At 42.6% G+C, this 12,686-nt stretch overlaps 1 protein-coding gene across 1 annotated transcript in view; it reads left to right on the top strand.

The window, feature by feature from the left end:
• The window catches only part of rnf13 (ring finger protein 13), a 49,213-nt gene that overhangs the window by 26,480 nt on the left and 10,047 nt on the right, over window positions 1–12,686 (top strand). The window contains exons 4-7 of the mRNA XM_085774564.1: window positions 8,866–8,953; window positions 10,112–10,202; window positions 11,261–11,366; window positions 11,612–11,705. Coding sequence (XP_085630690.1) covers window positions 8,866–8,953; window positions 10,112–10,202; window positions 11,261–11,366; window positions 11,612–11,705 — 379 coding nt within the window. The remainder of the gene's footprint in view (window positions 1–8,865; window positions 8,954–10,111; window positions 10,203–11,260; window positions 11,367–11,611; window positions 11,706–12,686) is intronic.

The raw sequence follows: 12,686 nt of genomic DNA on the forward strand, positions 1-12,686 counted from the left end.
AAACCCGACAGCGACTGTGCTGCAGGCCAAGTCAGAATTTGGTGTGCTCACAGCAGGGTGCCATGGAGAGAAAACAAGCATCAGATGCTTATTTATTTATTTTACTTTGTTATGAATCCAGGGCCCGATTATACAAAAAAGGGAAAAATAATGTGGACTTTGAAAAATGGAGGAAGATCACAAAAACAAAACACAGAGCTAGTAGTCTTTGGAGCCAAGTCATGCTGTCACATGACTCAAAAGACGTCAGGACGCCCTTGAGAGGCACTTAACCTCTAGTTTTTTTTAGTGTAGCTGCACAATAGCAACCCAGGACTTTAACCCATGAATAACAAAGTACAGAGAAACACGATGTTGCTTGCTTTGTCAACTTTTCTTGGTGGAATAAAATGTGTAAATTTAAATTGTACTTTCCCCCTTCCACACAACAACATTTAAATCAAGTAAGGTTTATAGAGCGATGTGATAGTGAAGGAGAAAAGCAGGATTTTTATGTGTGGTCCCACTGGGATTACAGCAGTTAAGTGGTTTAATGAAAGCTGTTAAATTGACATGAAAGACAGTGCTACAGCTCACCACAATGGTCTGCAGATGGTGGAAGAGCAACCAAGAAATCCTCCCATGGTGATGCCGCATCGTGTGTGTGTGTGTGTGTGTGCCTTTGTATGTGTTTCTAGTCACACAGGGTTTTGCATAATTGATGTTTTTATTTCTAGAGGTTTCATATCTCATTTTCCCCTTTTCTCTTTCTCTCATTTTCTGCCTCACACTCTCTATCTCGCTCTCTCTCTCTCTCCTGCTTCCTCCTTCTTTTTCAGTCTCAGGAATGCACTGAATGTCCTTATCTTTGCCCATGCAAACACAAGGGTGAGCCAGTAGCAGAGGTTGAATTCCTGTGCAGATCCCAGGCAGACAGACCACACCACACCACACACTGGCATCTAGACAGCCTGCAGCCAAAATGGCTCCTCACGTTTACTGTAAACCCCCCCCCTCAAAAAAAAGACACTGAACCAAACTGCAGACAAGTTATTGTGCCGGGAGTGAATACCAGTCACAGTGGCAGAACTGACGACATCTACATTTAATTAGATGCTATGTAGATTTGAACTTAAAGGGAGTCAAGTGTGACCTCGGAAATGGTTATTTGGCACAAGACAACCTGACTGATCCACTAATGAGCCAGAGCCACTGGACGAAATCTGGAGGTGTTGGGGCACGTTTTGTCAGTGTTGTCTCTTTTTTATTTATGTATTTTATTTTATCTTCTTCTCAATTATGGTATTCTCTAATATAAAGCACCTGCAAGTCATGGCAACGATTAAAGCAGAAGTAAGCGATCCAGTCGTTTTGGCTAATGCTGCGTTCCAGGCAGGCTTTTGAAACCGTAAATTACAGCTTCAAGTCACAACTTACGACTTTGTAGCGTTCCAGGCAACCCACTCGTGTTTTTCCGACCTGTTTTACCTGTGAAAGTCACCACTCGGCCACTCGTAACTTCCGACTCATGAACTCGTACCAGATCGAACTGGTACGACTTCACAGGTCGGAAAAACACGAGTTACGGGCTGCCCTGAACGCACCATAACAGTCCTCGTCCCTACGTCACCACATTCAGGCGCATCCCTTGGCTGCACACACAGCCCTTCATGCCGTTCTCTCTCCTCATTGGATAAAAATTGTAGGATACGAGAAAAGTTTTCTCCTCGGCTCAGAGCAGAGCAGAGGGACTGACAGACCCGTGTTTCGGTCCAAACACTCTATGTAAGTGATTGCTGTCGGAAGATATAACTATTTAAGACTCATATTAACACAAAAATATCGCTTACTTCTGCTTTAAGGTCCCATAACCTTTTCTTATTCCTGTTTAGGCCTTTTTAGCTTTATTTTCCCAGTGAACATGAAGACAGGAAGTGAAGGTCTAGTGATGGTTGTAGCTGGTTGTTGTGGTTATATGGCATGTTACTATTCAGCTACCGCAAAGTACTTAATACTTAATACTTTTTTTTTGCACTGACTGCGTGTTCAGGTCCTTTTTTGTTGTTATTGTTATTTATTTTTAATGTTATATGTGCTATGTGTTTTATTTAACTATATTTCGTTTCCCCTCATGTTTTTTTTTTAACATGCTGTGGCAATGACAAAGCGTCCTTGAAGTTAATTTACCTTAAAGCATGATCATTACCATTAACCACAGCTTTGTCACAACATAAAACAGATTAAAGGGACAACGAGGAGTTTTGGAAAGCGAAATGTTTTCACAGTACATTTCCCATGAGCCTCCGCGCGCACGGTGAAATTCTTGGAAAGCGAAAACATTTGCCAAGAATGTTTTCATTTATCAAGATTGAAAGTTGTAGGTTCGAAGACGATCAGATACCGTCATAGTTCCGACCATAAACGGCGATTTGGCGGCATTATTCGCATGACCTGCCGGGCAGCGTCCGGGAAACCGAAAGTAGGAAATGCTGGGCGAGTCGACCACTTAATAATAATATCAAAATAACTATAAAGACAAAACGATATATTTGTTGAAAATGGACCCATTAACTCTTTCGCGACCACACTAATTCCTCAGCACATCCGCTCAGGACCACATGTTTTTGGCTATTTGTTTACCTTTTTCTCACGTCGAACCGAACTCTCCTACATCACCTAGAAACAAACTGTTTTCACGTGATTGAAGAGTGACTTTCCAACGTGCTCCTCGAAAAAACGGTGAGTTTTTCCGCCGTTTCGTTCGTGAGTACGAAGTAGAAGAAGAGAGCTGGGTTTCTCCAAAAACGGAGCTCCCGCTCTAGTTTCAGAGAAAAACGCACTTTTGTGTCAAGTGGCAATCTGCTCATTTTACCGGTAATCTGCAGTGTGGCATGTCTCCCAAATCATTTCTACGGCTAAATAAATAGATTTGTAGGCATATCTGGGGGGTGTGGCAGCCTGGAGAGCAGCGGTGCTGCGGTGCGGGTCTCTGGCCGCAGCGCAGCAGCTCCGGGACACTGCTGTGTGACTGGCCGGCGATGAGTGCTCTGGGGCGGGGGCGGCCGGTCACAGCGTCCGCTGCACAGCGCCCGCTCTGCTGCACAGCGCTGTGAAAACAGCAGTGATAACGGGCTTTCAGATCCGAGTCTCCAAACCAAAAACGTTTGTAACAGCACCGGTAAAAGTCGCCACATTTGTCGTCGGTCGCTTTTGTCAAAAGAGGGTTTGGAAAGTCGCCAGATTCAGAACGTTCGGCAGGCTGTGACGAGTTTACTCGTCAATGGTCGCGAAAGAGTTAACAAGTGTGGGTAATGTAGATTCATCCACATTAATATGAGATTTTTTTATAACCAAAGGGCAAACTCCCCATTAAAGCAGAAGTAAGCGATCCGGTCGTTTTGGCTAATGCTGCGTTCCAGGCCGGCTTTTGAAAACGTAAATTACAGCTTCAAGTCACGACTTACGACTTTGTAGCGTTCCAGGCAACCCACTCGTGTTTTTCCGACCTGTTTTACCTGTGAAAGTCACTATAACGGCCACTCGTAACTTCTGAGTTGCCTTGAACGCACCATAACAGTCCTCGTCCCTACGTCACCACATTCACGGCGTTCCTTGGCTGCACACACAGGCCTGCATGCCGTTCTCTCTCCTCATTGGATAAAAACTGTAGGATACGATAAATGTTTTCTCTTCGGCTCAGAGCAGAGCAGAGTGACTGACAGACCCGTGTTTCAGTCCAAACACTCTATGTAAGTGATTGCTGTCGGAAGATATAACTATTTAAGACTTATATTAACACAAATATATCACTTACTTCTGCTTTAACTATATTAATGTTGTTACATGATACAGTAAAACAAATGGCTGACAGTGAGACTCAATCAAACATTGCTGCCGGCTTTATTGCGGAGGAGTTGGTTTAAAAAAATTTAAAAAAAGGAGCAACATCTGTCGAACTGATCAAATTAACCTGAAGGCAAACTGAGCTGAGAAGCAGCGTCACACAACAAAGGCCTCACACACCGCCGACTAATCGCTGTACACACCACAAGATGATACACGTCAGGATTTGTGTAGTTCAGCACAAATGACAGATTGATTTTATAGATTAAGATTCCATGTCAATCAGCACATCGCAAAGTTGGGAGAGAGAAAAAAGGATTATCCTCGCCTTGGTTGATTGCTCTGTTATTATCATTATCATTAGCGGTTGTTTCATTCATTAGGAGATAAGCGTCATGAAATGAAACGGAAGTCACACTCACCTTGCTCGCTTTGCTTTCTCAGAACACACACACACACACCCAGACGCAGTATTTCCAGTGCGTTAACTTACCCAGACGACTGGCCCGAAGACGCACACAGCAGCCATTGATACCTCCGCACAATACACCCTCACAGGCAAACACATGGGATCACAATGCTGTTGCTTGCCATACACGCTGGTTCACGTATGCCTTTGCATAAAATTACAATGACAAGCGATGGACAAAAGACTGAGCTGTTCACTGTTGAGCGTCCATGCAGTGCAACAATACACACTCACCCCTCACACAGGTCTAAATGGATTTTCTTGCATCACAGCAGAGGACAATGCTCGTATTAAAAAAAAGGCCTGGGCCTGATTAAGATTATTCAACAGAGCAGATGACTTTCTTATATTTAAGAGTGCGACCCGGACTAAACTGATATTTTTCTCTTTACATGGCACCGCCTGGCTGCACATCGCAGTTTCACTCTTCACTGTTGTGTGGGTCGGGTGTTAATTTAACTCAAGAGCGCAGCACATGCTCCGACTGATAATTATGCTGCGTTCGATTGCACTCGGAACTCGGAAAGATCCCGGTCGGAAAGTCCGACTTCCGAGGTAAATGCGTTTCATTGCGCAACCTCGGAAAACATGGCCGGCCACAGTAAGCTCATATCTTTCGAGCATCAAAAAGTACTGCTGGGGAAGAACATTAACTTAGCTGCTTGGGGGAGAGAGAGAAATAGAAACGCCACTTCTGCAACACACAGTCTTGAACGCACCAGAGAGGGGAATCCTGCATGTGTCACAGCGAGCCGTGCAGATTCAACTCTTGCTGCAGTACGCATGGAACTAGGCTATATTCCCTTTTCCATAACTTCTCCCTTCTAGGTTGGAAAATAAATAGCCTAAATAAATAAATACCTCTCGCGGTGTGCGACGCCATATTGCTGTGACGTAATTCCGACCGACTCGGGCTGCTTGGATCCAACCCGAGTTCCCGAGTCGGAGTTCCGACTTCAAGGGCCGTTCTATTGCATTTTTCCGAGTTGGAGGTCGGATCTTTCCGAGTTCCGAGTGCAATCGAACGCAGCATTAACGCCAGTATTTCCTCTGTGGCTTCAGGTAGAAAACCACTCTTGAGTTCTCTTATCAAGCCGAGTGTGTCAATCTGTTATATTCAGTCTTTTCTCTGTTATCCAGACTCGTGGTCTGAGGATTGAAAAGTTCCTTCAGGCACATTTGTGACACTGGGCTGTTAAAGTAAAACTGACTTGACCAAATGTTGGTAGGACAGATACTTTACTGTGTCCTCATTGGTTTGGGCAAAATATCCAACCAACCCCATCCCAAATGGAAAGTGGCTACCATGAACAAAATGTCAGACTGAGCTCTGAAGTAAAACAAAGTGGCCTATTCAGACTGAATATGAGGATGACTCTGTCCCACTTTGGTCCTATAGTTCCCCAGGAATGTGAGATGCATCACACATAACTTTGTGTTTTCCTCTAATTTCATCAAACTAAAGCCCCAGAAGTGTTAAAAACATTGGGCCTCATTCACCAATATCTTCTTAAGAACCTTCTTAGATTCTTTCTTAAGTTGTTCTTAAGAAGTTCCTTAAGAAAACCCTACGTCAGATTCATCAACGCGTTCGTAAGCCTCAGAATTGTTCGCAGCTGTGTTCCTACTTGATGAATGTCATCTCCTCGTAAGTTGAGGGTGTGTGCCAGGTGAGTCTAATTAACATATGATTAGCATAGGTAACTGCCCCATCAATGCCCGTAAAAGGGCATGAGACTGCAGGGCCGTGTGCACACAGCACCCACAGGCACTGAGCAGAGAAGGTGAAGTGAGAAACAAAGTTGAAATGCTCAAATGAAAATCTGGGAGGGAGCACCAGACTCCAAACGTAAAAAGAACTTAAGTAGTGAAGTGGCGCTACTGCGGCAGGAATGAAACAAAGAAACAAACAAAAGGCTTATATTTAGTTTATATTTTAATATTTATATTTAGGCTGTATTTAGTAGAGTCAGCAGTGGATGCAGCTCTTCGGGTTGTTACCAGAGAGACCACACTCACGTGTGCCATCATAAATATCATCATATTATCACATATGAAGAAAAAAAACAGTGCACTGTTGCAGCTCGCAATTAGGGGGAAAAAAAATCATATCGGCAGCTGTATGCCCCCCCCCCCCAGAAAAAAAACAACTGATATGAATTAAGTGTCTATAATGTTTTTTAAGAGACTGCAATGATTTGTCAATTATTATTATTAATATATGTGATTATTCAAAACATCATAAAAGATAAGAAAATAATTCTTATTTAAATCATATAATGTCATACAACTGCAGAACAGAAGAAAACGCTATAATCGGTTGTTTTTGCAGAAGTCTCAGCACTTACAAGTGCGTAAGTATACTCCTGACTGTTCGTAGATTTTGTTCTTAGTTAAGAACAAATTCTGGATAAGAAAACATTCATGAATGCCACAATCTTCGTAAAAACTTCGTAAGTAGGACTTAAGAACAAATTTGTTCTTAAGAACGGTTCGTGAATGAGGCCCATTGTTCTGTGGATGCTGTCAGAGGCTAAATCCATTATTTCTCCACCACGCTGGATGATATTATTTTTAAATTGGCTGATATTACACTGGAGGAATGTGGTTTTTCTTTAGCAGTGGTAGTGTTGCTGTTGCTCACAGAGCAGCACCACTTAACAAATACAAAGGAAAGACAAGGAGGAAGAAGGAGGAATGTGCCTTTGTGACGTTTACCTGGTTTAATGCAAATAGTTTTTTCCCCCCTCCACTCGAGAGGAAACATTGACCGTCCCAGCTTCATCTCCGTGTGTCCGTGTGAGAGCGCATAATGGTTCATTCCAGGATTATATTGTCACATCCTATTTCCTCCACCACATCTGCTGTGAGCTGTCAGCCACAACAATGACTATACAGGATATAGCATCTACAGCCACACACATGGAAGAGCTTCATTATTATCAGCTTCCCCATACATCCATGATGCAGCAGCACACCTGACCCTCAGCTGCTGGAAAGTTTCTCTCTCTTTTTTTTATACTACTACTTCTTTTTCCTTTTTTTTCACTATTTGTTTAATGTTTCCAGAAAGTTGTAAAAGTGTAATGATCCCATGGACAAGATTCAACTTCATATACTGTATTTCAATAACAGGAAGGCAGCCAAATTAAAAAAAGATGTGTTTGGTCCCCCAGAATTTTTCAACTTTATTCATTTCTGGTGGAGATAGCTGTCACACTGCATTTACATAATCACTGTCACATTTATAACACAACTTTAAATTTATATTTTTCGGCTGCAAGCTGAGTGAAAACCCAGAGTTTTTTAACAGTCGGTATAAATGACAGACTGTGCAAAAAAAAAAATTGAACCTCAACCCAGACTTTGAAAAATCCTCACTCGCTGGATTTTAAGAATTCAAATATATAGATGGTGTCAGATTTTGAAAAGCTGCCTTTTAAAGGATAACAGCTGCACTGTCCCTCACACACTCACACACACGGTAAACAGGTTACGCTCAGGACGCTGCAGCATCTGTTTTTGTGCTGAAGTGAGAGCTTCACTTTTTTTCTGAAGAGGTTTGGAGAGACACATGTTTGATTAATGTGTGTGAGTATGTGGATATAGTGGCACACTGATGCAGTAGTTAAGACACTTAACACACAGGCAGCTACACAAAGGGAAACTATCTGAGCTGGTCATGAGAGAGACAGAGCTACAAACTTAAAAAAAAAAAAAAAGAAAACAGCTTTCAAACTACAGTAGAATAAATTGATATAGTGATGAATAATGATTTTGTTGCTTTCTGTTATCGTTTTTTATCTTGGTGGAGAGATGTTGTTTTTTGCATTTGCATCACAAGTTGTGCCTTGACTCGTTCTCAGTGTTTTGTTTAAGGTGACACAAAAGAGGTTTATGGGAATGAGATTAAAACCTGTGACCTTTTCAAAATAAAATAAGAAATGCTGCAGCACATCGCAACGAGAACAGGTGCTGGTAGGCAAAGTCATCGAGGTGAAAGTGTGAGATGTTTTTGGATCTGATATCAACATTTGTCACACATTCCTACAATAGTGCAGCCTTTCTACCGTCTCGCTGTTCTCTGCCACTAAAACTCAACCGTGTAGATTTCTCCTTTAGCCTCAGTTTCCCTTTGCTTCATCAAACGCTTCCTGCTTTGGATCTAACAGTTGCAGCTCAGTCAGGTTGGACAAGCGGTTTGTGTTTATCACGGAGGATCGGGGCTGGCTGGCCGTTAAAATGCAAACATCTTTCGTTTTGCAGGGAAACATTTCCTGGGAAACAGATCATAAACATGTTGTGGAGTGAGACCAGTGGAGCCGCTGTGTCCCGCTATCTGTGGTCTCTTGCCGTCCTCTCAGACTGCTATTGTAATTAAGATGCTGACAAACAAAATTCAGCTGCGTTCACTGCCCCGATGAGGATTCAGTCCACAAAGCCAGGTCATAAATTATTTCATATCAGCAGCAGCGTCCTTAAACTGGAAGCAGTACAGTCTTAAAGCTGTTGTTGGTGAATAGGCTTTACCTTTTTAAGATTGTACATGACGTCAGTGTTTTTTGTCTCCTCAGGTCCTCAATGCCCAGAAAGCGGGGTACAAGGCAGCCATTGTTCACAATGTGGACTCCGATGAGTTAATCAGCATGGGATCCAACGATCGTAAGTTAGCAGCTCCTTCCTCTGGGTGCCAACACAGAAGCATTTAGCATCTTACACAGCTGCCTGTTCACGCAGCTCTCTGTTGACAGAGGTGTTTTTGTTCTCATCTGTGAGCCTGAGGAAAAACACAGCAGCCTCCCAGGCAGAAACCCATTTAATGTCCCAAGATGTGCAGCATCAAGGCCATTTCTCCCGATGACTCTCCATATATTGTTCCCGCTCTATCCATTTCGTGACATGATATTGTCTAGGAGGGTTCAGTGAAGCCTTGCCTACTATGTCAGTCCCCCTTTTCTTACTTGAGGGGCTGCAGCAGAGTCATGAATTATCCAGGAGGCTTCATGACCTCATTATTGTTTTCCAAGGAGAAGTAAATCTCACAAACAAAAGAGGTTTTATACTCTGAGCAAGTTGCAAGTTGTTTAGATATTTCACCATGTCACTTTAAGTGTCCGTTAAGTTTTAGCCAAAGTGTTTGTTGTTGGAAACTGAACCACCCTCCCCACAAACTTTATTAATGTTGTGTTAATGTTTTTTTCTGTATTACCCGAGCCAGTCGGTCCCAACGTGTGCTGCCCTTTCACACAGAGAACTAGTTGGTCACTCGTTTGGTACAGGTTTTACAGACATGCTCTCCCTGGGACCGCAGAATATTTGTGGTTTTGAGATGCACATTTATTTTTTGAACTTGGAAAAAGCAGCTAACACCAGCCAACTTTCTCTAGTGTTCAACCTGGGCCTGCAACAAATGCCCAACACACTTTCCAAAGCCCCAGTCTAAATATTTATATAGATTTCTTTGTCTGACCAGCAGTCCAAAATGCAAAAATCTTGCAGACTTACACTTCAGAATCTGGGACTAGATGGTTTTTGCTTCAAACTATTGTTAAGCCATTATTAAAAGATATATTTTGACAATCTATCTCATGATCTTCATGTCCAAAATAATGAAAGTTGTACTGAGTAAACTCTGAACAGCTGATGACGATTGTTGAAATGTGGTTAAAACGGTACTTAGTGGCCTGTGAGGAAAGTTTGATAACATTAATTTTTCATTTATTCACAATATGCTTCAACATCATCACTGGAGCCGAGTGAGTATTGATATCCAGTCGTGTGATATTCTGCACGGGTAATTTTGTGCCTTTCTGTGTGCAGTGGATGTTATGAAGCAGATCGATATTCCCTCTGTGTTTGTGAGCGAGGTGACTGCCAACTCTCTGAAAGAGGACTACACATATGACAAGGGGTAAGTCTAAACCCAAATCTCATTTTTCTACCCATCAGTATAAATAGAAACAGTTTCCTCTGCGGCTCCTCTCACTCTCCCCTTTAACGACTCTCAGTTCAAACACCATAAAGAGACGACTGCTGCCTTTTATTCCGCTAGCTCACTCCCAGCCGTCTGTTTTCTCCATTCTCTGCTCTCTAGCCATGAGTTTAATCTAATATTATTGTATAATGTCACTACACTGCAATATATCAATGCAGAGGATTTGTCTTCTCATGTGTTGTCACTGCTGCTGAGGTGATAATCCGGTAATGAAATGTCTCAGCTTGTCAGAGGAGCCCAGAGAGTCATACCATTCAACTCCCAATTTCTCCACTTTCAAATCAGCTGGTGTCATGTCAGATACCATCCAAATACAAGAGCGTTATTCCCAACTTCTTTGCAGTCAGAGGAATGAACACCAAACATGGTATTGGCAGAGTTTTGTCAGTCTGGACCAAATTAGCTTTTACAAATTTGACTGGAGCAGAGATACGCTGTAGAGGGAGTTGTGTGAACAGAAGCAGAGCCCGTATCCCTTTAATTAACTATGTGAAAAGTCATTCTGCTGATAGAGGAACCTTTGTGTGAACAACGCTAGAGGGAATATCTTAAGGGGATTGTGTTTTTTTTTTTTTTTTTTCCTTATTTTAGAAGACATGAATGAACAGGAATGGCCACCAGAAACAAATATAGTGCCAAAGGAAAGTGTGTTAATGCTGGATGGAGTTGACATTTAAATGAGATATTAGATTAGTCTCTGTGGCCAATTTTAAAAGTGTCTATAACACATTTCTTTCTGGTGGCCCCCATGCACGGCAAGACGTAGTTCTTCTCGTCTTCCGACTCTGGACCGTCTACCTCACACAACCCCTCATCAGAAAACCCAAACCATCCCTCTAAGTGCAGCAGCCCACAATGAGAAAATGCCGCTTTTATTCAACTTAATGACTTTATTATATCTGCCACTGCCAAAGCTGATATGTCCCTCACCTGACAACGGCTCTGTGCTGTTTTTTGTTGTTGTTTTTTTTAAGGGGACACGTGGTTCTCATGCCGGACTTCAGCCTGCCTCTGGAATACTACCTGATCCCCTTCCTCATCATTGTGGGAATCTGCCTCATCCTCATTGTCGTCTTCATGGTTGGTGCATTTCAGCAGTTACTTAGTTACCAGCGTCCATTAGTCCTGATTAAATTTAGCTGTGACGCAGCTTTTTTTTCGGGTTGGCTGAGGTGTGCAACTAACTGCAGGGTACAAGTTTGTACTAATTGGACTCATCACTTGGACAGTAGGTCTCTGTGTGTACGTGTGTCTGTCTTTTGTAAAGTGATTTGAAAGGAATTTGACACTTTTCTCTCTTCTTTTTTTTATTCTGCTATGATTAGATCACCAAGTTTGTCCAGGACCGACACAGAGCTCGGAGGAGTCGCCTGCGCAAAGACCAGCTAAAGAAACTTCCAATTCACAAGTTCAAGAAAGGTATGGAAGTAAATCGCTCTAAACTGTTCAATTTAGACTGTAACGTTTAAATCAAAGTCGTTTACAGTCTGGAATAAACATGTGGGGCCGTTTAGAGTTACAGTATGTTGTGCAATGATGAGTTTAAGAGGTAAAGCTGGTTTTGTGCACATCTATAAACTCCTGGCGGGATTAAATGCTGGATGCGGAAAAGTAAACAAGTACACAATGGAAAAGTACCTGCACAGAGTCGGAGCTCCCTTAACTTTTTATTGGTGAAGTTTTGACTCAACAAAACTCTTCCTGAGGCAGAAAAACCAAACAAAAACACTGCCAGTAAATATTTCATCAAATCTCATTTTGCGCACTGGACCCCTCACTCTCTGCTTCACCAGGATTGTCCTGTGTTCCCGAAACCACAGATCAAAAGTCCTGTACTGTAACCTTTGGCCTCGGAGGTTGCAGAGATGCTTTTTTTGTCCTCCTCGCCGTGCTGCTGCTTCTCACATGATTCGGCCCAGAAGAGAGATGTCATCGGGGAATTACGACACATCATTCCTCCCTCGAGCTCTGCACCTCGGAGCTAATCGGATTAATATGGACTTGATTTTTCCACAAAGCGCTCTGTGGCAGATTAGAGCTCCTCTCTGTTGAGACCGGACACATGACTGATAGTGTGGAATGTAGTCTCAGTCGTGCCAGAGGTTGAAAGTTAAGTGTATTTTGGTTTATCTCAAACCAAAATGTACAGTGGGAGTTGGTGTTTGTGTTTAGGGACAATAACAAAGAGCGTGTTAATAGTGTGAAGCTTTCTGGTTTGACGCATTGGACTGGAAATGTTTTCTTTCAGAGTTTCACCTTTGACTTCCCCCTCTATCTTGGTACAAGGGTCACTCTGGTTATACCAGCGTTTTGCAATGCAAATTCTAGTGTGCTATGGTCAAGTCAGTCTTGTCTGTGTATTTAGAGGTTTTCTTTTTGTGTGTGTGTGTGTGTGTGTCG

This window comes from Trachurus japonicus, chromosome 4 (genome assembly GCF_045865225.1).
Source record: "Trachurus japonicus isolate A0001 chromosome 4, Traja_1.0".
Classification (NCBI taxonomy): Eukaryota; Metazoa; Chordata; class Actinopteri; order Carangiformes; family Carangidae; genus Trachurus; species Trachurus japonicus.